The sequence below is a fragment of the Lissotriton vulgaris genome, chromosome 11 (genome assembly GCF_964263255.1).
Source record: "Lissotriton vulgaris chromosome 11, aLisVul1.2, whole genome shotgun sequence".
NCBI classification, from domain to species: domain Eukaryota; kingdom Metazoa; phylum Chordata; class Amphibia; order Caudata; family Salamandridae; genus Lissotriton; species Lissotriton vulgaris.
The window spans coordinates 1,109,944,912-1,109,972,394 of record NC_141699.1 but is presented as its reverse complement, the minus strand read 5'-3'; the positions used below and the strand labels follow the sequence as shown (position 1 = coordinate 1,109,972,394).

Here is a 27,483-nt window from a genome sequence, read left to right as displayed (position 1 = left end):
AAACCGGTTCCCCGTTGACAGGGGGGTAAGGCAGGGCTGTGTGCTTGCACCAACCCTGTTCTGCCTCTACGTCAACGGGGTAATCACCCACCTGGATGGGGTCACCAACTCTGACGCTCCGAAGTTGGCAGGCAGCAGGGTGCCGGCGATTATGTTCGCTGATGACACCCTGCTGCTTTCAAAGACCCCAATGGGGATTCAGCGCGTCTTGAATGGATTTGTGGATTTTTGTGGGGAACACGGTTTAGAAATCAACACCCTAAAGACCAAATTTATGTTTTTTAATCCCCCACCAAAACTACGACCTAGCCCCACCATAGGGCAAAGTAGACTTGAAAGGGTGCAAACTTTTGAGTACCTTGGAGTCATGTTAAATGAGAATATGACCTGGTGCACACACCAAGAGAAAGCACTACTCACATTGGTTCAGCACAAGGGGGGGGTCCTAAAGCTTATGGGAAAAACATATCTTCTAATAAACCCGTTGGCCCACCCCTCCAGATCTACAGGGCACAGGCAAGGGGCGCGGCCATGTACGGTTGTGAGCTTTGGGGTCACGTATCCTCTCCAGACCTGGTCTGAGAAGAGAATACGTTTATTAGGCGGATGGTAGCACTTCCGCCCAGCACGCCCCTTGTTCCACTAAGGTTAGATATAGGGCTGCGACCTCTTGCGAAGAATTGGCACTGCGTCCCCTGATGTATTGGCGTAGGCTGTGGGCAGTCCCAGAACTGATTACCTATAGACAGGGGCTTCAGGAGGTGCTAGCCATGCCTAACGCAGGGAAAATTAAATGGCTTAAATTTATCAAAACTGAGCTGGAGGGTTTAGGCCTATCGACACTCTGGTCTGAGCCCTCATCTGCTTGTCCATTAATCCCCAAAAAGAGACTGGCAAAGGTTTACTACGACAGCAAACTAGCGGCACTCTGTCGTCGGCAAAACCTTGGGACACTCACGGAGTCTTTTTTACGCATCAAGGCCACTTACAGTTTTGAACCAGCCTTGGACAACCTATATCCTGCCTTACTCAGGAAACTCTATTTGCAATGGAGACATGGGACCCTTCTACTTCGAGTTCTAACCAGCAAGTGGAGTGAACCAGCAGTTAGTATATGTCCGGCTTGCAGAGTGGCCAATGAATCTGAGCTGCATATAATTTTTTTCTGCCCGGCATATCGCGCATCCCGCAAGAAATGGATTGTCCCTGTATGCAGGAATCTGGGGTTTGCAGGGTGCCTGGCCACGTTTAGAGTGTTGAAAACAGACTTGTCGGACCAGATTGTCTTTGCAGTGGCCAAATTCCTAGGAGCAATGTGGGTTCTGAGAAGTCAGTGTTTTAAGGCTGGACACTGATTCTTACTGTAGTAGGAACGTGAGTCCCTCCTTTAATGAATCTGTCATTTGGACTCTGAAGTATCTTCTATGTTTTTACTGTTTTATATTTTTAACAATTTATGAATTGTATACTTATCTTTTATGGTAACAAATTACCGAAATAAAGATTTATGAATGAATGAATGAAACCAAGACTTAGAGCGACCTATGATCATTCTGACCCAAAAAAATAGTCCTGTACCTACATCTCATAATGAGAGCCATGGCTGATGAGTGTTTTCTATTAAAAGACGCACTATTTTCAAGGCTCTCCAAGAGAAGTTTCAGTGCTCTTCATCTTGATCAAACAATCAGTAAATCTTTGTTGGATGAGATTTCTCACCTCCAAATGAACAAGCACCGAAGGATATTGTTTGGTCCAGTGATGAGCAGGCAATGTGCTGATGTCACACTGTCAAAACAAAAATCAGCCAGCGTCATTAGGCGCTGTCTACTTTCACATTGGTTGGTGCTTGGGCATAACTGTCTGTCCTTGAGTACCAATCTGTGCAGGAGAACCACCGCTGAACAAGGGTCAATGTCTCCCAAATTAACTCCTGCCTAGGGGTTGTCCCAGGGCTGCAATCCCTAAGCAAGACTCCCCCAGCATATACTAGGAAAGACATTTCTTGTCCCCCCACCCCACTCGATGCCAAGGAAAAACGGTAAAAAGAAGATGGGGTGTGCAGACCTGGCCAGGCATTGGGCCATGTACCAACGCATTATAGCATTATGGCCTGAGCACTCTTTGCGTCCCTCGGGTATTTACCCTCAATCTGCTTCCCAGGGGGCAATAAGCCCACTTGACCCCAGGGGCATTATTAAAAAAAAGCAGTGTTCACCCATGCCTAGAGCTGTGCTCCCACCCCATAACAGACCTCAAAGTCTTTCCCACTGACTCCCCTCCGAGAGGGGGAAATTGGGGGATTTACCCCAATCTGTGCAAGTGATATTTAAAAACCAAGGAAGAACCATCTTGCCACCTCTTCAAGAGTCGTTAGGATTACTATCCATGTGGCAAGGAAGAGGAATTACGATTCTGGTGGGCACACTTTTGACATATGTCCTGGCAGAGAGGATGTAAAACCCAATTTCTTTCTCACTTGCCATGGTGAAAGCTGCACTATTTGGGCTCCACGACAACCGGCAACCAGGGAACCCTAGAATGCTTCCATTTCTGAAACACAGAGATCGAGCAGTTCAGGATGGTTCAGCTTGCACGGATTCCACTACATGTTCCAATAGAGAATACCTCGCAAACATCAAACTTTGGCTAAAATTATGCATTTTCCTTGCATTTCTGTGAAAAAAGTCAGGGAATCGGGGAGATCCACAAAATTACTACTACCCAATATACCCATAGTTAACAGAATAAGAAGTGCTGTAACATCTAAACTAGGGCACAGCACTGGGATGGACTGAGGTGGAAAAAGCCTTAGCAGCTAAGGAGTTAATGAGTTCATGATTTTTTTTTTAAGTGTATGTGACTATTCTTCTTCCACAAGTCCCTCTGTTAGATTTATATTAATCACTGTGGGCCATATGTAGGTGGCCCAATACCGTTTGGTAACGGTGAAATTTGTTAAATTTCAGCGTTACAGAACGGTATTTAGGCATTTGTGATGTAGGGAGGATTCAGTATTAAGGAATCAGTATTTCCTTGTTACCTACATCTAGCCCTATGTGTTTTTCCAGCCAGAGGCATGTCGTCGCCTGTAGGGTTAAAATACTGTAGACACTAAAATACTCATGGGATTAACCAAAAATGGCTAAATAGAGTTATGGAAGTATAGATGCATACATTTGACTATGAGTACATTTTGGGATTCTGGACATCAGTGATTATAAAATTCAGCACTAGCAGGAACTGTAATTCACTGGAACAATCATAATTCCATTCATATGACCCGAGAATGTAACATCCATGTACAGTATAATTGAGGTAAACAGTGGGACACACATGTGATTAAGAATCAAATCACAGGGAACACCATCATCATGTCCTATTTAGTTGCATGAAGCATATGGATTCTTTACAGACCCACTCACTTGTTCTTTGTACATTTCCCTGTTGGTGAGGGTTTTACATGTAGGTGCTGAATTAATGTTGTGGTTGGGAGAAGTTGGCTGTGTTTATCTTACCAAGAAACCCAGGTGGATTCTGTTTGAAAAGGCCTCTTAGAGGTTGTCTATGCACAAAGCAATCTAGGAAAGTAGAAGATACATCATACTGTTGAGAACATGTGAGCAGACACACTCTATGGACAGCTAGGGTTGGTTTATGAATACAACCAAAGGCATTCCACTCTTATACTCTTATCATTTGAGAAAACGAAAAAAACAGAGTCCACCACACTTCGAAACGATATAAAGTGGTGGATAAAAGCATCACTGCCCTGTGGTAGGAGAACTGGGGCAGCTGTCTAACCGTCTTACAGCACCTTCCAAAGTCATGTTTTAACTAGGGTGGGACATAGTTTTCTGGACAGACCGCCAGAGTTAAATAGGCATTCGCTGATCATGGCAGCCAGCTTTGTCTCTCAGAGAAACTTGTGTCTGGAAGCCCGTGTGCTGGATGGTGAGATGGCATTAAAACCAGTTACCAGTCGAGCACGCCCAGTTCACAATAAACTAAATTATGTGAAACTCTGCAGGCTTTCCTGTGGGTATTACAAATAACCAATTCCAGAAGACAGAACTATGGGCCCGATGTAGGTAAACGGGATTCTCCGATTTTAAAATACCGAGGCGGGCCGAATCGGTATTCTGAAATCGGAAAACGAGATGTAGGAAAAAAATACCGACTGAAGACCGATTCGGTCGGCATCGGTAATGAGATTCGGTACGTTCCGATTCAGCTCGGTCCGAATCGGAAAGTACCGAATCGGCCAACAACGAATCGGAAAATACCGAATCGGCTACCACCGATTCGGATATTTCCGATTCGGCGAATACCGAATCGGTAAAAGCCGATTCGGTAAAAACCGATTCGGCAATCATAGACCCATGGCGAAAAAGCCCATAGGAATGCATTGCATGACCCGATTCGGCTTTTACCGATTCGGATAATACCGAATCGGATTTTACCGATTCGGATTTTACCGAATCGGTAAAAGCAGACTCGGCAATAGGCGATTCAGCCAATGAGGTGGCTCCCCCTCCCCCACCCAAACAGGGAGTGGCAACCCTGGCAGGTGCAGCCAATTAAGAAGTTTCTAGAAGTTTCTGGAAAGCCTGCCTGAGCCCAACACACAGTTAGCAGCAGTGGGAGAAGGAGGTTGCAGACTGAGCAGGAGCAAGAGAATATGGCAGATCAGGCAGGAAGCCAGAAGTCCTCCCAAAAGAGGAAGCCCAAATTCACCACCACAGAACTACAGGTGCTGGTTGAGGAGGTGGTGAGGGTGCACCGCCAGCTCTTTGGCAAGCTGTCCCTCAACGTGCCAGACAGCACCAAGAGGCGATTGTGGGCAGACATCGCCCAGAAGGTAAATGCTGCTGGAGTCACCCCCAGGTCCATTGAGGAACTTAAGAAAAGGTTCTATGACCTCCGCAGCCTCACCAAGAGGAAGCTGGCCGACCTCCAAAGGCAGGCAGGACTCACCGGAGGAGGCAAGAACCCGGCGCCACCCCTCACCGAGCTGGAGGAAATTGTCTCCAGCACCATCGAGAGGGAGAGCATTGTAGGGATCGGGACCCTGGACAGCACTGCGATGGCCACAGCTACAGGTAAGAAGCATGCGCATCATGACACACCCTACCAGACACCTCCCCATTAGACACAATGCATAGGCAAACACCAGCACTGTACTGTCACCAACATACAAGAGACAAGCACCATGGTACATGTAGTCAGCAGGAGTTAGCCAAATATGTCAGTGCAGAATCACAAGACAGGAAACAGTGTGACACGGTGTAAGGAGATGCAAGGACATGTGGAATGCCATAATTGTACTGACTGTAATACATCGGCACTCAGTTCACAAATGCTTCTTTGTACCTAGGGGCACCATCAGGCGGCACCACTGTGGCAGCAGAGGGAGCTTCGACATCACATACTGCAGTGGCAGGGCCGAGCACCAGCCAGCCTGGCCAGGAGGAGGAGGAAGAGGATGAGGAAGGAGACACCCCAGGGCTTGGAATGGAGGGAGTCCTGGTGATTGATTTCCAGGCAGTGCACTCCCCAGTACTGCCCAGCTCACCCCCCTTGCAATTTTCCCCATACAACTCCCCAACAAGGCAGACCATTCCGCCGACAACATCTCCTGCCACAACCGTGGCCTTGCCACCCGTCCTACCTGTCCTGGGAGCAGGGGCTCCGGGACCGGCCAGCACCACACCACCACCAGTGGCACCCCAGCCCACTCAGCAGGCCGGAGGCAGCAGTGCCAGACGCCGTGCCACCACCACCACCACCACCACCACCACTGCTGCACCAGCACGGGAGGGCAGTGTGTTCCTGGGCCTGGAGGGCCAGATGGTCAAAATCCAGCGCCAACAGGCCAGATCCACCATGGCCTGCCAACGCCAGCTCCTGCAGCACAACCTGCAGATGGGGGAGTTGGTGAAGGGGTTCCAGGCTGTTGTGGACAGCAACAAGGAGGTGGCAGGAGGGTTGGGCAGGCTGACCACTGCCATCACCCACTCCTCTGCCAGGCAGGAGGAGCATGAGGTTGCGCGCAGGAGGGATGCCCGGGTGCTCAACCGGGCCATGGCCCGCCTTGCAGCGGCGACTGCACAGCTGTGCCATCGTAGCGCAAATCAGGAGTCGGTGCAGAGTCAGCATACTGCTGAGCTGACCAGGGGGATGGCCAGGATCACCACGGCCATGGAGGCCATGTTAATATCAAACGCCGCCTCCAATCCTGCCCTGGACCTGGGTGATGCTGGTGACAGCAGCAGCCGCAGCAGCCCGGCCAGCGCTGCATCAGAGCCAAGGAGGAGCACCAGGCGCTCCGCTGATGCTGCTGGCCATTCGGAGGGGGCCGAGGGACACCCCAGTGGGTCTGGAAAGCGGGCCAAAAAATAGGCTGGCAAGGGGGGATGATCATACCAGAACCCTGGACTTTATTTGTTTTGACAGACTCCATTTTTCTATGCACTTCAGTGATGTAACTGTGGTGCATCACTATTAAAAAGTTTATTTTCCAAGCAACATTTAGCTGTCTTTGCATCTGTACTCAGTCAGAAATAGTTCTCAGTGATCTCCTCACGTCTGTATCTGCCATCACATGGCGTACACACCCCAGCTGGCTGTGTCAGTGGCACAGCTTCGTCGTCGTCATAGTCCTCGTAGTCAGACAACTCCACCTCAGTGCCCTTCTTGACCGCAAGGTTGTGTAACATTGCACATACAGCTATGATCTTGCAGCAGGTGATGGGGGTATACTGCCTTGCACCTCCACTCTTGTGCAGGCATCTGAATCTACTTTTCCAGATGCCAAAGGTCCGTTCAACAACATTCCTTGTGCGTATGTGGGCCCGGTTATACCTCCTTTGGCTGGGTGTGGAGGGGTTGAGGTAGGGGGTGAGTATGAATGAGCGGAGGGCATATGCACTGTCGCCTGGAAGAGAAAGGGGTCACATTAGACACATGCATACATGTATTACACCTACCTACTATGTGTTATGGGGGTCTGATGATGTGGCTCACCTAGGAGGTATCCTTCTCCAAAATCGCCAGCCATCAGCCGTGCATATATGCCGCTCTGTTGGAATATATAGGAGTCATGGGTACTCCCTGGAAATTTTGCTACCAGGTCTGTGATGGTGCACTTGGCATTGCAGATCACCTGCACGTTGATGGTGTGTGTCGATTTCCGATTGCGGTATATGTATTCGGTGTCCGCTGGTGGGCAAATCGGAATATGCGTGCCATCTATGCAACCGATGACTTGGGGAAAGTGTGCCATCTGGTAGAAGTCCGCTTTGGTTTGTAGCAGTTCTGCGTGGGTTGCAGGGAATGAGATGTATTGGTCCATCCTGTCTATCATGGCGTCAAGGAATATGTGGAAGAACCTTGACAGGCTGCTCTGGCTCACCCCTCCTGCTGCTGCTACTCCACTTTGATAGCTGCCAGACGCTACCAGGTGTAGGCTGCATAGCACCTGGACGTGCGCAGGGATGGCGTGTGCCCTTGGGGTGTGGTGGTCCAAGTATGGCTTAAGGTCCCTGATGAGCTCAAGTATGGTGTCAGAGTCCAGCCTGTATCTCTGTAGGATCTCAGCCTCAGTGAGCATGAACAGGGTTATCCTCTGTCTGTAGACCTGTTCATTTCTTAGCCATTCCCTCAGTCCTTCCTGCTGTAGCCGTAGCCGCCTCGCAATGACATAGAAAGCTGCCATCCTGCAAGTTGCAATGCATTTTGGGACTGTTTATATGGGTTGGAGTTGGTTACCACCTGATTGCAATCCATGGTAAATACCGAGTGAATTCTACCGATTTTGAGCCGATTTCGGTGTTTCTGTGCCTCCCTACATCTCCCCAACTGTCGGAATCGGGGAATTTCCCGATCGGAGATTTATACGAATCGGCATGTTTTCCGAATCGGATCATGTCCGAATCGGTATTTTTTCCGATTCGGTACATGGACCGAATCGGTGATTTTCCGATTCGGTGTCACTAACGATTCGGTAGTGGGACCGAATCGGTGATTTTCCGATTCGGTGTCACTAACGATTCGGTAGTGGGACCGAATCGGTGATTTTCCGATTCGGTGTCGCTAACGATTCGGTAGTGGGACCGAATCGGTGATTTTCCGATTCGGTGTCACTAACGATTCGGTACATGGACCGATTCGGTCTTTGTAACCGAATCGGTGTTTTTCCGATTCGTTACATATCCGATTTTCGGTATGTACGTATCGGATTCTTTCACATTCGGTACACATTCCGAATCGGTTTTCTATCCGATTCGTTCTGTTTTTGGTCCCCTACATCTCGATGGCTGTTTACCGATCGGTAAGGGCCAAAAATCGGTATTTTCGGCCGATACCGATCGGTAAAGCCCTACCTACATCGGGCCCTATAAGAGGACTCAATGTGCTCAACGTTTGACTTCCTGCGATGCACAAAGCCATCTTTGCATGTTTTGGAAGAGAGTCCTCAGAGGCATCCATCTCTACATCATACCAGCCCTTTTGCTTATGCTGCCACCCTGGGTCCTACACAAACCTAATGATTCTTGACTGAACTTGATTTTGAAACACATTACAATTCAAGAATGGCTTAAAGTTTCAAGTACTCTTTTCAAGTCCACATATTAGCAGGCAATTATGAGCTTCTAGTTATGCATATCTATAGTCAAAAATTCACATTGGCAGCACACGTAGGCCTAGATGTAGGTAATTTTATTTTACCACTTCTTAAATACCGAATGTTACCAATTCGGTACTTAAGAAGTGGTAAAATAGAGGGGTGGGGATGTAGGTATTACAGAATCGGTAAATACCGAATCGTTGAGATTCGGTATTTACCGATTCTGTAAATACCGATTTGGTAATGCCAATTGATTCCTATGGGCATTGAAGCCCGTAGGAATCAATGGGCATTACCGAATCGGTATTTACCGATTCGGTAAATACCGATTCCAGCAAGAGTGCAGGGGGTGTCACTTTGACACGCTCTTGCACCCCAAATACAGGCATGTGTGCCATGTGGCACACAGACATGCCCTAATGGCATGTCTGTTTGTCACATGGCATAGGTGTGCATGCACACATGTGCATGAACACCTGGATTTGGTATTTTACCACCCAATTGGATTGGGTGGTAAAATACAGAATCTGAAAGGCCTTTGGGACTCAGAAGAGTCCCACCTACATCTAGAAGTTACCGATTCTGTAAAAATACCGATTCGGTATTTTACTGATTCTGTAAATTTACCGATTCGGTAAATTTATCGATTCGGTAACTTTACAGATTCGGTAAAATAGGCCCCATACATCCCAAAAACCCATTTACTGGTTGGTAACGGCCAAAATCGTCCGTTACCAGCCGGTAAATGGCCACCTACATCTGGCCCTTAGTGTGCTTTTCACCGCATATGCATTCTGCATGGGAGAACAATACAGCTGCAGCCTGGAGTGTCAGAGCAGAAAAACAGCTGGCTGATGGTAGTGGGCAATGGCTGAGTTGCTCAGGAGGTTGCATCCAGTTGCTGTTGCAGAATACATTGGGGGCTGATGGGTTGACGGTTGCACTAGTCAAGGCGGCTCTTTAGCAGATTGTTAAGGATAGACATGGAAGTCTGGGTGGGTGCCAGGGTTGACCTGCACAGAGCTTCCCACAGGATCAAGGTGGCGACACAAAGGAGCATATTTACAGGCCCCTATCGTCGTTCCTGTGGCGATATGGGCTTCAACTTATTTACAAAGCTGCGTTGAGGCACTTAAAGTGACTTAACCCCGCCTTGTCAATAAGTCCCCCTTTCACGTTATACTTAGCGAGAAAGCGGTGGGAAATGGGTGTTGTGGTGGGCGTTCCACCGCAACATCCATTGATTTTGACTCTTCCCTATATTTACAAGGGCAGCGTAAATATGCTGCAGCGCCAACATCATGATCATGAAAAACCTTGTCTTAAATAGGTGCAATGAGGAGAAATGTTTCATTTCTTCTCGTTGTTGCTGTTTCTATGTGTGCCGCACTCTGCAACACACATATAAACAGCAAAAGGCCATGTATTGTTGATGTACAGGAACGCATTGGTGTTAGGCTGCTAACTGTAGCGCCGGAGCAGGGGGAAACGCAGGGCTGCACCGTATCCTTGTAAATGCAGTGAAGCCCTGTCTTTTGGAAGTGGCAGAGCGTGGCATTAAGCCAAGGTGGCTAACGCTGCGCTCCACCACTTCCTAGTAAATATCCCTCCTATTTCTTCATCAAATTATTTCCTGCAGCATTGTGAACATTGTATGGAGCCTGAATGCATGAGGAAGTTGACAATACTGCCTCTAACCCTGTACATTGATGCTATAGAGTCACCTCCCATCCCCATGTGCTGCACACAGCAACATGTTCCCTTTGCACTCAGTGATAGATATCATTATACCCAGTCATACCTTCGTGCCTTTGATGGAATAAACCCCCAGAGGTCCAGGCCATCTTCTGTGAGGGTGCCAGTCTAGATTCAAATGGAGATGAGCAAATTAACAACAAGGACAACTCAGTTTGAAATCACTAAGTAATTGTGAAGCTAAAAAGTAAATTCATTCAAGCAACAAAAAACAATATGGTTTCCATATGAACATGCATTGTCAGAAAGTAAGGTTATTGGGACCATAGTCCATTGAACTATTCTATTCGTAAAACATAGACATATTGAACATCATTTAAAAACTCCTCTCAATATTGTTAAGTGCTCAAATACAAGAATTACTATAAATAGGTTAAGAGATAATCAAATAATATCACCAAATAAATGAATTCCCCTTATTTTTCTTTTCAATTTTAATAATGTCCTATATGCAAATTGTTACATCTAATTAATGCATAGAACATACAAACTTTTAAGGTCCCCTATTTCAATAAAATAGGCTTCAACAATTGGCACCATTCCTTCATGTAAAACCAACAATTCAATACAATGTGCGCACTTGTACATTTTCTATCCATGGCTCATTTGCAGTATCCACCAACGTTAAGAGTTGCTTTGGGTAATTTCGTACCATAAAATATTGGGTTAATATGTAATCTTTCAAATATTTCAAAATAATGTTTTGCAGACCTGGGTCATGCAATCCTGAATTGTACGGGTACATGACCCCATTATAGCATGAATCAATGAAGTGGGTGAACCGCATCTATGCGCGTGAATACCTCAAGTCATATTTCCTAGTCAAGATCTCCATTTTCATATTCAAGTCATTCCAGGACACTTTTAAAGGCCATTCTAAAGTGGGAGAAGGTAAAGAGAGCAAAGAAAAGAAAATCCTTAAACTCTCTCCTACACTGGCAGCCCATGACAATTCACTATTTAAAAGCTAATCTTCACAAAGATTGTCAATGTTGTCCTCTTGGTCTAATAGGGACCTATACCAACATCTTATACACAGTTTCATAATCATTAAACACCAGGATACGAGTTTTAGTTCTGGCCTTATTACTAGAACCATAAATGATTGTGGGAATGCTTAAATGTGTTCCAGGCATAGGCCTTCCAGTTTATTCCAGTCATAAAAAGAACTCATGTAAACATTTTCTGTACCGGCAAGAAATAGAGGGGCAGATTTACAACCCCCCTGTGCCACCAGTACGTCACTTCCGGCGTGACTTTTCCTCTCCTTGTAAATACGGCCCCATCACATGCAGCACTTTGCTTTGAAGGGGCGTTCCATCGGTGTTGCTTTGGGTGGTCCCACACAACACCCATGGAACGAGACACATTTACAAGCAATCGTAATTCTGGAGAGACGTGTGAATGCTACGCCTCAACGAGGAGCAATTTTTTAGTTTTTTCCACATTTTTTCCTCTTTCAATCCGTGCTGCATTCTACAGCATGCATTGAAAGAGGAAAATGCCTGTAGTGATTTTTTTTTTTTGCCGGAAGGTTCCCCTTCCTGCATAAAAACAATCTCCCATTGACGCAGGCACCCTTGCACCATGGTGCAAGGGTGTCTGCGCCGGCGCATGGCTGCAGTTTGTGCACCAGAGCAGGGGAGAGCACAGGAATGCGACCGATCATTGTAGATATGTTGCATCCCTGTGCTTTGGAAGAGCCACAACGTGGCACAGCCATAGGCCTTGCGTTGTCGCGCTGCAGCCCTTCCTTGTAGATCTGCCCCTTTGTTTGCAGGTTTGGCTTGAAAAGTTGCAAAGCTGGGATCATGTCTGAACCTTCATTATCCCTAGTGAATTTGCATAACCCCAGGACACAGGAAAGTTCTCGTCTTTAAATGGAATTCAGATGTTGTTTTTAACCCTCAATTAGATACTTATGAGGTAACTTCCTCTACCCTTACCTGATTGATGAACCATTGATATATTTTATTTGACGACCAAGTGTCAAAGCTTTTTTTTTGTCCATGTTAATTACCATCTTTAGCAAATGCCTCTAATTTCCTTTTCAATTCTATCGGTTTTGCATCAATGAGTTCCAAATTGTTCGCTTTTATCAAACAGGGAATGTGTTGGCCTCTCATTTTGGGAGTAAATGCTCGCACTTCAGACAAAATGAGCGGTGGCTCCAATAAACAAGCATTTACAATGCAATGGTCTCGGCATCATTAAAGGAAGAGCTATTGGCATTGCTCATGACATTTCTTTTTTTTTTCTTTAAATCATAAACAAATGACATTGTCATTTACATTGCCAATACACAGCGCTCTGCACTCAACAGCACACAGCGCTCTGCACTCAACAGCACACAGCGCTCTGCACTCAACAGCACACACCGCTCTGCACCTGCACTTACTCCTCTGCACACTCACTCTGCATTCTGCGCTCACTCCTCTGTGCTCGCAACTCTGCATTCTGCGCTCACTCCTCTGTGCTCGCAACTCTGCATTCTGCGCTCACTCCTCTGTGCTCGCAACTCTGCATTCTGCGCTCACTCCTCTGCGCTCGCAACTCTGCATTCTGCGCTCACTCCTCTGCGCTCACAACTCTGCGCTCGCAACTCTGCATTCTGCGCTTGCAACTCTGCACTCTGCGCTCACAACTCTGCGCTCACAACTCTGCGCTCACAACTCTGCGCTCACAACTCTGCGCTCACAACTCTGCGCTCACAACTCTGCGCTCACAACTCTGCGCTCACAACTCTGCGCTCACAACTCTGCGCTCTGCACTCACTACTCTGCACTCACTACTCTGCGCTCTGCACTCACTACTCTGCACTCACTACTCTGCACTCACTACTCTGCACTCTGCACTCACTACTCTGCACTCTGCACTCACTACTCTGCACTCTGCACTCACTACTCTGCACTCACTACTCTGCACTCACTACTCTGCACTCACTACTCTGCACTCACTACTTTGCACTCACTACTTTGCACTCAGCACTCACTACTCTGCACTCACTACTCTGCACTCAGCACTCAGCACTCACTACTCTGCACTCACTACTCTGCACTCACTACTCTGCACTCTGCACTCACTACTCTGCACTCTGCACTCACTACTCTGCACTCTGCACTCACTACTCTGCACTCTGCACTCACTACTCTGCACTCACTACCTACTCTGCACTCACTACTCTGCACTCACTACCTACTCTGCACTCACTACTCTGCACTCACTACTCTGCACTCACTACTCTGCACTCTGCACTCACTACTCTGCACTCACTACTCTGCACTCACTACTCTGCACTCTGCACTCACTACTCTGCACTCTGCACTCACTACTCTGCACTCACTACTCTGCACTCACTACTCTGCACTCTGCACTCACTACTCTGCACTCTGCACTCACTACTCTGCACTCACTACCTACTCTGCACTCACTACTCTGCACTCTGCACTCACTACTCTGCACTCTGCACTCACTACTCTGCACCCTGCACTCACTACTCTGCACCCTGCACTCACTACTCTGCACTCTGCACTCACTACTCTGCACTCACTACTCTGCACTCACTACTCTGCACCCTGCACTCACTACTCTGCACCCTGCACTCACTACTCTGCACCCTGCACTCACTACTCTGCACTCACTACTCTGCACTCACTACTCTGCACTCACTACTCTGCACTCACTACTCTGCACTCTGCACTCACTACTCTGCACTCTGCACTCACTACTCTGCACTCACTACTCTGCACTCTGCACTCACTACTCTGCACTCACTACCTACTCTGCACTCACTACTCTGCACCCTGCACTCACTACTCTGCACTCTGCACTCACTACTCTGCACTCACTACTCTGCACTCACTACTCTGCACTCACTACTCTGCACTCTGCACTCACTACTCTGCACTCTGCACTCACTACTCTGCACTCTGCACTCACTACTCTGCACTCTGCACTCACTACTCTGCACTCACTACCTACTCTGCACTCACTACTCTGCACTCACTACCTACTCTGCACTCACTACTCTGCACTCACTACTCTGCACTCTGCACTCACTACTCTGCACTCACTACTCTGCACTCTGCACTCACTACTCTGCACTCTGCACTCTGCACTCACTACTCTGCACTCACTACTCTGCACTCTGCACTCACTACTCTGCACTCTGCACTCACTACTCTGCACTCACTACCTACTCTGCACTCACTACTCTGCACTCTGCACTCACTACCTACTCTGCACTCACTACTCTGCATTCTGCACTCACTACTCTGCACTCTGCACTCACTACTCTGCACCCTGCACTCACTACTCTGCACCCTGCACTCACTACTCTGCACTCTGCACTCACTACTCTGCACCCTGCACTCACTACTCTGCACCCTGCACTCACTACTCTGCACTCTGCACTCACTACTCTGCACTCACTACTCTGCACTCACTACTCTGCACTCACTACTCTGCACTCTGCACTCACTACTCTGCACTCTGCACTCACTACTCTGCACTCTGCACTCACTACTCTGCACTCTGCACTCACTACTCTGCACTCTGCACTCACTACTCTGCACTCACTACCTACTCTGCACTCACTACTCTGCACTCACTACCTACTCTGCACTCACTACTCTGCACTCACTACTCTGCACTCTGCACTCACTACTCTGCACTCTGCACTCACTACTCTGCACTCACTACCTACTCTGCACTCACTACTCTGCACTCACTACCTACTCTGCACTCACTACTCTGCACTCACTACTCTGCACTCTGCACTCACTACTCTGCACTCACTACTCTGCACTCTGCACTCACTACTCTGCACTCTGCACTCTGCACTCACTACTCTGCACTCACTACTCTGCACTCTGCACTCACTACTCTGCACTCTGCACTCACTACTCTGCACTCACTACCTACTCTGCACTCACTACTCTGCACTCTGCACTCACTACCTACTCTGCACTCACTACTCTGCATTCTGCACTCACTACTCTGCACTCTGCACTCACTACTCTGCACCCTGCACTCACTACTCTGCACCCTGCACTCACTACTCTGCACCCTGCACTCACTACTCTGCACCCTGCACTCACTACTCTGCACCCTGCACTCACTACTCTGCACTCTGCACTCACTACTCTGCACTCACTACTCTGCACTCACTACTCTGCACTCACTACTCTGCACTCTGCACTCACTACTCTGCACTCTGCACTCACTACTCTGCACTCTGCACTCACTACTCTGCACTCTGCACTCACTACTCTGCACTCTGCACTCACTACTCTGCACTCTGCACTCACTACTCTGCACTCTGCACTCACTACTCTGCACTCTGCACTCACTACTCTGCACTCACTACCTACTCTGCACTCACTACTCTGCACTCACTACCTACTCTGCACTCACTACTCTGCACTCACTACTCTGCACTCTGCACTCACTACTCTGCACTCACTACTCTGCACTCACTACTCTGCACTCACTACTCTGCACTCACTACTCTGCACTCTGCACTCACTACTCTGCACTCTGCACTCACTACTCTGCACTCTGCACTCACTACTCTGCACTCTGCACTCACTACTCTGCACTCTGCACTCACTACTCTGCACTCTGCACTCACTACTCTGCACCCTGCACTCACTACTCTGCACCCTGCACTCACTACTCTGCACCCTGCACTCACTACTCTGCACCCTGCACTCACTACTCTGCACTCACTACTCTGCACTCACTACTCTGCACTCACTACTCTGCACTCACTACTCTGCACTCACTACTCTGCACTCTGCACTCACTACTCTGCACTCTGCACTCACTACTCTGCACTCTGCACTCACTACTCTGCACTCTGCACTCACTACTCTGCACTCACTACTCTGCACTCTGCACTCACTACTCTGCACTCTGCACTCACTACTCTGCACTCTGCACTCACTACTCTGCACTCACTACTCTGCACTCTGCACTCACTACTCTGCACTCACTACCTACTCTGCACTCACTACTCTGCACTCACTACCTACTCTGCACTCACTACTCTGCACTCACTACCTACTCTGCACTCACTACTCTGCACTCTGCACTCACTACTCTGCACTCTGCACTCACTACTCTGCACTCACTACTCTGCACTCTGCACTCACTACTCTGCACTCTGCACTCACTACTCTGCACTCTGCACTCACTACTCTGCACTCTGCACTCACTACTCTGCACTCTGCACTCACTACTCTGCACTCACTACTCTGCACTCTGCACTCACTACTCTGCACTCACTACCTACTCTGCACTCACTACTCTGCACTCACTACCTACTCTGCACTCACTACTCTGCACTCACTACCTACTCTGCACTCACTACTCTGCACTCTGCACTCACTACTCTGCACTCTGCACTCACTACTCTGCACTCACTACTCTGCACTCTGCACTCACTACTCTGCACTCTGCACTCACTACTCTGCACTCTGCACTCTGCACTCTGCACTCACTACTCTGCACTCACTACTCTGCACTCACTACTCTGCACTCACTACTCTGCACTCACTACTCTGCACTCACTACTCTGCACTCACTACTCTGCACTTACTACTCTGCACTCACTACTCTGCACTCACTACTCTGCACTCACTACTCTGCACTCTGCACTCACTACTCTGCACTCTGCACTCACTACTCTGCACTCTGCACTCACTACTCTGCACTCTGCACTCACTACTCTCCACTCTGCACTCACTACTCTCCACTCTGCATTCACTACTCTCCACTCTGCACTCACTACTCTGCACTCTGCACTCACTACTCTGCACTCACTACTCTGCACTCACTACTCTGCACTCTGCACTCACTACTCTGCACTCTGCACTCACTACTCTGCACTCACTACTCTGCACTCACTACTCTGCACTCACTACTCTGCACTCACTACTCTGCACTCACTACTCTGCACTCACTACCCTGCACTCACTACCCTGCACTCACTACTCTACACACTCACTACTCTACACACTCACTACTCTACACACTCACTACTCTGCACACTCACTACTCTGCACACTCACTGCTCTACACACTCACTACTCTGCACACTCACTACTCTGCACACTCACTACTCTGCACACTCACTACTCTACACACTCACTGCTCTACACACACTACTCTGCACACTCACTACTCTGCACTCACTACTCTGCACTCTGCACACTCACTCTGCACACTCACTCTGCACTCACTACTTCGCACTCTGCGCACTCTGCACTCACACTCACCTTCTGCCTCACAGAGGGATGAAGTGAGCGCCGTTCTACTGGGCAGACCTGGGGTCGGGCGGGAGGGTCACCAGGGGCGCGCACGGCTTATAGAGCTATACCGATCAACACAATATTCTCCGGAGTGCCATCCATCTACCGCAGTAGCAGAAATTAGTTTGAAAGCATTGTCGAAGAATGCCAAAAAGCGCCTCATTTAGAAGCGATGAACAGAATTCAATTTTTAGAGCTCCCATGATGTGAAAACAATTTACAATGTACTGTGAACAAACTATTTACGAAGATAAAATATTAGTGAGATAGGTAGTAATCCTTATGCATATTGCCAGATAAGCAGGTGCACCAATGGTCCTCTACACTGGAAAGTCATTTTGAGGATGTAAACACTTCTCAGAAGACAATCTCCTTGACTACAGCGGACCTGCAACAGTGTGCAAAATGTCATGACATTTTGTGTTTACGTACTCTGCTGTATAGATATTTATTGCCCTAATTTTTTTTCAGTATTAGAGGATATCTTTGAAAATACAAGCCTATTATGAAAGTGGATAGAAATGATTATGATCATCGTGGCTAACACAAAGGTGCAGTGAGGAAAGTGAGTGGCAGATATCGCCACCTCATGGTAACTGAGTATAGTGGGTCCAGTGGTAGCTTGCACAGCCACGTTCTTTCACTCCGTGTCCAGACTTTGACACTGTGGAATGGGGTTCAAGTCCCAGCGTCGGCTCTCCCAGAGATTACAAAAAAAATGCTGATCGAAAGAAATAAAATTAAACAATACCGATTGGCGTGACGAGGATAAATCCATGTGCAGTGCACTGCCCCCTTGCCTTGTAGACACCGCAGCCCAAGAAAACATGATTGACGGAGCAAAACGGTGGTCTAATTGTCCATAGCCAAAGTATATAACAAGCTGAGGATCAACGGGCATGAAAACAGCGTGGTGGGCGCGCACGTGACGCAGCGTGGGCGTGCACATCAGCTGAAGGATCGCCGGAGAAGACACGAGTCTGCCTGCTGCCATGACTGACCAACTGCAGAGGGAAAGAGCCCGGTGAGTGTGGGTAGAGGGGGGGTGGCAGAGAGGGAGTGGGCAGAGAGGGATGGGGTGTGTGTGTGCGTGCGTGTGTGCGTGTGTCTGTTTCTGTGTGTGTCTGTGTGTGCACGGCCATGCCTGCCTGTGTGTGTGCGCGTTCACGGACCCTGGTCGGCGTGTTCACAGCTCAAGGTCCCTTCAGAGCGAACTCCATAACAATAGGTCTCGATGCCGAGACCTAATAAAGGGAACACCAGGTGGGGGCCAATAGACAGCGCTGTTCTAGGCCATTTTTAATAAGTCATTTCTGTGACAGCTAGGCTTCTTGATCCAGTTGGATGACTGCCCAATCACCTTTGACCAACATCTCCAGAAAATGTATTTATTTATTGATCTCACTAATTTTTATGTTCTTCAGTTGCTTCCACAATACATCCTGTTTTATCAAGTCACAATCTCCCTTCAAATCAACAAAGGAACAATACAGGTTGTCAACACAACATCTCCGTCGATTTCATGGCTATTGACAACAAACTAAACCTGTAGTCCTTGGCTAAGTGGCCTTTCTTAAAGCCACCTTGCTCCACTGGCATTAAATCCATGATGCCTCAGTGCTACTCTATGCAGCTAAGTAAAGGTTCAGAGAACATTTCCAAGCTCACATCAGGAAGGATGAAAAGCCTATAATTGATAGGATTGCAGGGGTCACCCTTTTTAAATACGGGTTTTATTTATTATCAACCACCTAGCAATGATCAGACATATTACCAGTGGTCACTAGTATTCTGAATACTTGGCTGAAAAGTGATGCCCACTAGTTACTGTTAACTTTAAAATTCACTACTAGTTGTTGCGGGCCGCTGCACTGGTAAGCTTTGGTGCAATAATCATCTCTTTAATCTTTTTGCTAAGAGATGATTATTATACGTCTTATTACATATCTGAGAAATTCCATCCACTGGGTTTTGAGGACCATATGATTTAAGTTTATCAGACCCAAGCCTGGACCATCTCACACTGGCTTCTAAAATTTCTTGGTGTTTTTAGACTGAATCCAAAATGACATAGTTTGGCCATTTTTCATATAGAATTATCTTTTTTTCAGATTCATTACCAACCTGTATTCCTGTTTGGCCCCAGTGATAGAATATCAGAGTGATTCTCAGGAAGGTAAACACTTGGCCCCAGATCAGTCAAGGGATTGCATTGCCTTGGGTTACACAGGGGGTCTCAAGGGCAGCACAATCCTTGAGGCAGATCTTCCAGGCCGTGCAGGGCCCTCTTGGCTGGCCCTGCGTTGCATGAGGAAACTGGAGTTACTCGGCTCCAAGTAAGCGTTACATGGGTGCAGCGTCGGAGTACTCACACATCCACATGTGCTTTTTGGCACATTTCCAGATATTCGAAGACTGGTACACCTGGCCTTATCAAAAGAAATATTCTTGTTTCTCCTCAGTGTTTCCTCTTTCTCAGTGGGTTGAATTCTGCAGTGCAGAGGAATGTACCTCCCAGGATTGTTTTGTACAGGAAGGTGTCCCTTACTTCACAAAACCTATCATGCCTGCAATGCAGGCGCCCTTGTACCTTGTTGTCAGGGTGACGGCGTTGGCACTCCTCAGCTACGTCTGCCATCTCATTGAGCCATGAGGAATGTGCCATGTCATGGTAAATATGGCGCATCCCTGCCCTCTCCATTTGAAGCAGCCCGGCGAGTTGTCTTGCTGAGTTGCGTTCTGTCAAATCATGATAAATCTAGGACCTGATGTGAGCGCAGCCGTGAATCTATTTGTCATCTCTTTGAGAGTCAAAGTGTTAACCTGCTCTGGGTGCTCTAGTCTATGGTGTTTGATCATTTATGTGTGAACCATAATCCAGATTTTTGGCTTCAATTAATGGTAAGAGACATTCCACAACACTTCTGAGCCTCCCCGTGCGCATGGTTACCAAACTCTACATGAAACCAATGGAGTCTTAGCTGCGAGCATAAGGGGACATCAGGTGGCAAACCCTTCAGCAGCAAACAGTATACCCAATGACCATTGTCACAGTTTCCTGTTCAATTTTGTTTCCCACTTAGGATTTAGTTACTTTGAAAAATAACTTTAGGAAAGGCTTTTAACCATTTACATATTGCATCCCAACCCTGTTAGATCAACTCCACAATATGATTACTAACTTTATTAATGCATTTATCAGCCAGTGGGCAACCTTCAATGTTTTCCCCTTGGCATCTTTGTTGAATTCTAAGCCATCCACATGTATTTCATACTTGCACAATGTTCTGGTTCTCCTTAAAATTACTTAACCGAGCAATTCAAGACCACAGAATCCAAACAAGGTCACAGTTCACAGGATTAGAAGGATAAAAGAACAAGGGCTACCGAAATGTCAACAAACATGGAACAAATATACACACATAAAGAAACCTAGAACATGAATTCATAAGGCACACGTAATAAACACACACAGAGCTGTGATTATAAAACACACAGATTACAACACATACTTTCATACACACATCACACACTGAATACACAACAAATACCACATGCATGAAGTATGCATTAATTAAGAGATAAACCAGGAATAAGTCAGAATAACGTGGGCAGAGCCGGGTGTATTCCAACCTTGCAAGCGCTACCACCGGTGCTGCCAGATTTTTAATCATTCTCCAGCCAAAGCCAACCAAAAAGTAGCCCGGTATTGCTACTTTAAGGAAGGAGGGGCAGGGACAGCGTCAAGCAGGCCGTGAATGCATTGGAATTCATGTTGCAGCAGGCTGCCAAGTACATATTTGTCTAATAAAGCACTTTAACATACTACTTTGCTGGAGCGCTGTATATATATTTATAATCAGGCAACTAGCACAAACCAAAATTTTACAGAACACAACCGGGAAAAATATAGCTCAATTGTGTGTGATCTACCCCAATCTGGCAACACTGGCTACCACGCTTGCCCTAACCACGCACATGTGTGGGTAAGGCAGTGCGAGGTCTAGCTGCTGGCTGGCGGAAGCAGGAAGCAGGCAAGCAGGAAGAACCTGGAGAGGACATGACCCGGTGAGGTAAGTGGGGCTGGGGTCGGGTTTTAGGGGTGGGGTTATTTGTATGGTTTTGGGGGGTCAAAGTGTTTTCAGGGCTGGGTGTCAGGGTAGATTTCATGACTAGGAGGTTGGGGTATTTTTCAGGGCTGGGGTCAGGTTTTGGGATAGTTTTTGGGGCTAGGGTTTCAGGGTAGTTTTCAGGGCTGGGAGGGTTTGAGATAGTTTTCAGAGTAGGGGGTCATGGAAGTTTAAAGGGCTGGGAGTCGGGGTAGTTTTAAGGGCTGAAGGTAGGTCTCAGGGCTGGAGGAAGGGAGTTGTTTTTTTAGGAGGGAGTGTGTAGTTTTAGGTGTCAGGTTGGGAGCTTGGGGGGCTTTTTTAGGCTCAGGATTGGGGGCAGGGATAGTAATACTTGTTAGAGCTTAGGGGCAGGGCAGCTTTAAGGGCTCAGGGGGGGTTGGTAGGTTTTAGAAATTAGGGTGGACAGGGTAGTTTATTAGGACTCTGTGGGTGTCAGGAAAGTTTTAGGGCTTAGGGGAGGGTGGGGTAGTTTTTAGGACTGAGGCAGGGAGGTTTTTAGGGCTCGGGGGAGGGGGTTGGATTTCAGGAGGGAGGGATGGTTTTAGGACTCAGGGCGGGGCTGGGTTCGGGGGGTCAAGACTTACCTGTCAAGCCTTAACCATGGATATGTCTTTACCATACATGCTTCAACGACACATAATTTGTTGTAAAGGTATGCATGGTAAAGGAATATTCTTGGTTAAGACTTGCGTTGTTGACACTGTGTCAAACTGGCAAGAATTGTAAATGCATACATGGTTCCATCACACAACCATATAAACCACACACACACCATGAATACAAAAGTCACCACACATACACTCACACTAACAAAAACACACACTGCGCTGACACACATTCATGGTCACAAAAAACAATCACACACACACAGAAACATGCATACACAAACACATGCAAGCACACACAAACTCCATAGCATGGTTCATAACATACAAAACAAAATACACACTAGTCTCCACAGAGACAGAGTACCTACACCGTAGTCACCACATACTAAACACATGCATAAAGACACACAGCATATATCATGCACCTACATACACAGCATGGATATTCAAAACACACTCAATAGAAAAACACATACCCACAACTCACACACCCCATGCCCTGAACACATCATGAATGAACAATGCTGTACTCATAATGAACACATACAAAACCAAAAAATGCACAGATATGCACATAGTAGGCACACACATACTCACAGCAGCTGTACCCAACCCCCCCTCACTCACACAACAAACACATAACAGAACATAAACACTGACCCAAAATACTTGGATACACATAATAACTACATGCACACAAAACAAGTACAAACACAAAGCTGATACAAGATGAACCCCAACGCATCACCCCCCGCCCCATACAGATGTAAACATGTTTGGACTTTGGTAAATGCAGATTCATGATTAGCTTACAGATTCCGGTGCAAATGAAACTGCAAATGTGAATAATTTTATACATTAATTTGTCAATAGGAGCATATATTTTGAGCAGGACTTCAAAGATGTATATGGTTCAAAATGAACAGCTGATCATGAAGAATCCTGAGAAATTATTGGTAAACAGCAGGTGTACAGAAATGCATGTGAAAAATAAAAGCTTGCTGCCAGGTCTCCTATCATCAACAATTATATGCCTTCAGATTGAGTGCCCACAGCACTAGGCAAATACTAGGGGTGGGAGTAGCATGCACAACTCGGTGTTGCATAATCACACAGAATTACCTGAGAAATCTGTGGGATTAGGAAAGAAGAATTATTCTGTGTTTAGAACTATTTTCTTAGCACAAAAATGTCCCCTCATGTCATAAATAGGTGACCAAAGGATGAGGACTAACAGCTAAATGATTTGTGACATACTGTCCTGAAAGTTAGTGTTAGCAGTAGTCCCAGTGTGACATGGAGGCATGCAGGTTGAGTTTCTTCTCATCGGGTACAGGCAGAAGTAATCCAGGTGAGAACAGTCAATGATGGAACCATCTACATACCTTGTCAAAAGAGATGAGATTGAGCCATCCAGCAAAGCTGATCTTCTTAGGGCTGATACAGCAAATTCCCTTCTTTTTCAGCCTCTTCTGGGCATACATGATCCCGACAGCCAGACCGGCCGAGAGAGAAGGTGGGACCATACCGGTCACCACAAAGAGTGACATCACTACTGTGTCACTCACAGATATCTGGGTAAAAAAATATTAATTTCAACAACAATCTCATGCAAGAATTTTCTATCAAACACCTTTGGAATCCAAGAGTGTGTTTTATATATTAACAATAATAGCGTTATTTTGTCATGTTAATGAAAACCAATTAAAACACCCAGCCTTCCCAAAACATACTATGAGTTCCACCTGTGTATTGTAGAGAATTATAGGCACATATTTGCATGTAAAAACAAAACTATCTTTATACAACATTTGATATTATACTGCCATTCTTTTTCGAAACATAATATGGTTTCCAATTGTATGTTGTAAATAATCATAGCCAACACATGTTTTGCAGGGCACTTTTTCCATAACATGTTGTGACAAAACTTTCATTTAGTAAAGTCAAATTGTCTTGCCTGTCCCAGTTGTGGACTCTGTTGTTTGCTCAGTCATATTTGGGTGGTAACTGAATATCTGTATGCTTCCAAATTGTACAAAGATACATTTCATCCTGATAGCTTTAATCAATTCAGTTCAATTGACTTTAAATGCGAAATAAAGTATTCATTGAATTGATAGCACGTGAGATGTTGACAAGGTACTGAAAGACGCCACTTTCTTGATATGATCAAAATTATTAGGATGAGAATCCTCCTGGCAGAACTTATTAAAAGTGAGCCTAAATAAACTCACAAGGTTAATAACAGATGTCCTCCTCTGAATTTGTGCATCAACAATATATAACTTCAAAATCCACTCCAGTTAAAAAAAATCTACTTCCTTCCACCTTGCGGGAATGTTTCTCATAACTTAAAAAAAGTACAAGTCCACCCACTGCTAAAGAAAATTCAACCCTGATGAATTTGCTAACAACTAACAGAGGACTTACTTTAAATCCAGAAGAGTGTGTATTCCAACTAGTATCTAACATCAAAACTGAAATCTAGAGATTTCATTTATTTTTTATTTATTTAGCAGGTTTTACAGTGTGAAAAATGACCCACAGGTATCAGAGTGCTGTACAGATAAAATTCCATTGCAGTTCCATGCCAAAGCAAAAAAGGAAACCATATACTGTAAGATTTCCATGAAATCAAGAAAGCTAAAGGAAAACAGTTTATTGGATGTGAAGGATGGGAGTCCACCACAAGTAATATGCTCACAATCTGCCCTTAGCTGGAACAAAGTACTTCTTGGTAGCACTTCGACAGAGAAGTCAGAAGACTACTCAGGGTAGGCGGTGTGAGTATCAGAGTCCTGAGACACTCTTAACATCCTGTACCTCAGTTTACCTGAAACAAAGACTTCAAAAAGTACAGAAGGTGGCAATGCGCCTCCTCTGTAACCCTTCTAAATGCTCTTCATTATCTCAATACCACAACCAGTTCCATTGGCTGCCAGTGAAGAAGAGAGCAGTCTTTAAAGACCCGATAAAGAATGCCTGTGGTGGAACCATGGCGGACGGACTTCCCGTCCGCCAGTAAACCGCCTGCCACCATAATTTGGCAGGCTGCCGGTGATGGATTCACCGCTTTCATAATGAGCCCCTTTGTTAACAAAATCAGTGTTCAGCTCTTCCCTTTACTTATAAAAAGGAGAAGAACTTTATTACTCCCACGCTATTCAAAACCACTCATTAAGTTACTAAAATATACATGATGGCAGGTGGGAATTCAGAACATCTGAACAGCTTACAATCCTAGTGAGCCCTGGATCCTAAAACCACAATACCCCACACGTACAAGACACAACGTAGTGGGGTGAGCTAACAAAAAACATGTTGATTGGCTTCATCACAATATTACCGCATTAATATAACAGAAATATGTCATAATAAACTAAAGAAACACAGCTAAAACCACTGAGTATTGTACCATCTTACAATGACATTCCTAAATGCATAAAACAATTCACTGCTACATTTTACTGTCAATAATCACTTAGATTCAATGAACAGTGTGCATGAATATTTTTTTCAACTTTTATACAAAGCAGACTGAGGACCAAACAACAGAGGTCCATGCACCAAATGTCTCTGTTTTCTAGGGCCTTTTGATGCATCATCTGGGTCTGTTACATTTTTCTCCTGGCTCACGCATGAGCCACTAGGAGTGTTTGTTTTCAGGTCTCCTGGCCTCTAATCTTTTCAGTGCCTAGGGAGCATGATTTCCTTCTGATTAGTGGTGGATGATAAATTCCACTCCGCCGGTGGAGTTTGCAGAGTTTTGCCTAGTCCACATGATGCTAACTTTGAGAATGTTATATACCTTGCACGCTGCTCCTGCAACCTAATATATATGAGGATATGACACGAATCAAGGTCACAATAAGGATCATGGAACATAGGAACACTGTAAGAAAACCACAACGAAACTAATTACACACATCCTAGAGATGAACCATTTGGTGAATGATCTCAGGTGGACAGTCTACGCAAACCCAATGTCCCTCATACTATGAGAGACATCAAGAATTGTTTTTAAAACAAGAACAGAGATGGATTTACAAAATACGGAGCCACAAGAAGGGACTGAAGGATGATATCCCCTGGCACCATCTTATTGCCTATGAGACATACATTGAAGGGATTATCCAGACCAGTTTTATATGAGTGACAACTGTGACACTGAAGTGTGGCCAGACCCTTCGTGGGGGCTTGAGGGGTTCTCCTCAAATAGGGATGACCAGTTCTCACTGTGATGTGACACATACATATAGATCTAATAGAAACATGGAAACACGCTACAGAAATCTGATCTGAGATGTGTATACTGAATATAGATCTCCACAGGTACATCTTGAGCCTCCAAACATATATACCTACACAACATGTGGGTAGGTATACCACACCAGTGGGAGTAGCTGTGACCGTGAACAACATTAGTGAGTGGAGAAACAACACATCACTGTCTATTATCATTGGCATGAATGCTCATTACTTGATGAGCTATAGTCCCACAATATACACAATACTTAGGGTGATAGTATACAAGATGAAAAAGCTGAGGATAGAAAATGTTTTTAGGCACTGAAATTCATTAAAATTAAACATGCTAAACAGGTTGCTGATCAGGTGACTACCATGACCCTAACCAATGTGAATGTCTAGCAGTACAAGAACATAGCGGATTCGGCCAGTGGTTTAGCTTCCAGACTAGATGCATGCAGGTACGAGATCACGTAGCAAAATCGATGACCAACGAATTGGCTGCTACAAAAGGGGTGTGCCCACACACTAACACCCAGCTACAGTGTGGGTGGTGAGCACAAAATACTGGCGGTGTCGACCCCTTAAAGAAGACTTACATCTGCTTAAATAATTACAGGTATACCCTTAAAGACCCTGTGCTCTGAAATACGTGGGGTTTGTTACTGGCTTGGTGCTCCTTACCTATATGTTTACTTTGATACAATTACGGGAGCACTGTCACATTTACTAGCACCATTAGCAAAGTGATGGCATTGTACTATTCTCAATGGGTTGCCCCAAGGCGACTGGCCACA

At 46.2% G+C, this 27,483-nt stretch overlaps 1 protein-coding gene across 1 annotated transcript in view; it reads right to left on the bottom strand.

The window, feature by feature from the left end:
- LOC147684257 (putative cation-transporting ATPase 13A4) overlaps positions 1 to 27,483 on the bottom strand; it is a 301,484-nt gene that overhangs the window by 150,434 nt on the left and 123,567 nt on the right. The window contains exons 12-13 of the mRNA XM_086944654.1: positions 23,821 to 24,009; positions 10,431 to 10,492 (exon numbers count right to left, since the gene is read on the bottom strand). Of these exons, the coding sequence (XP_086800780.1) occupies positions 10,431 to 10,492; positions 23,821 to 24,009 (251 nt within the window). The remainder of the gene's footprint in view (positions 1 to 10,430; positions 10,493 to 23,820; positions 24,010 to 27,483) is intronic.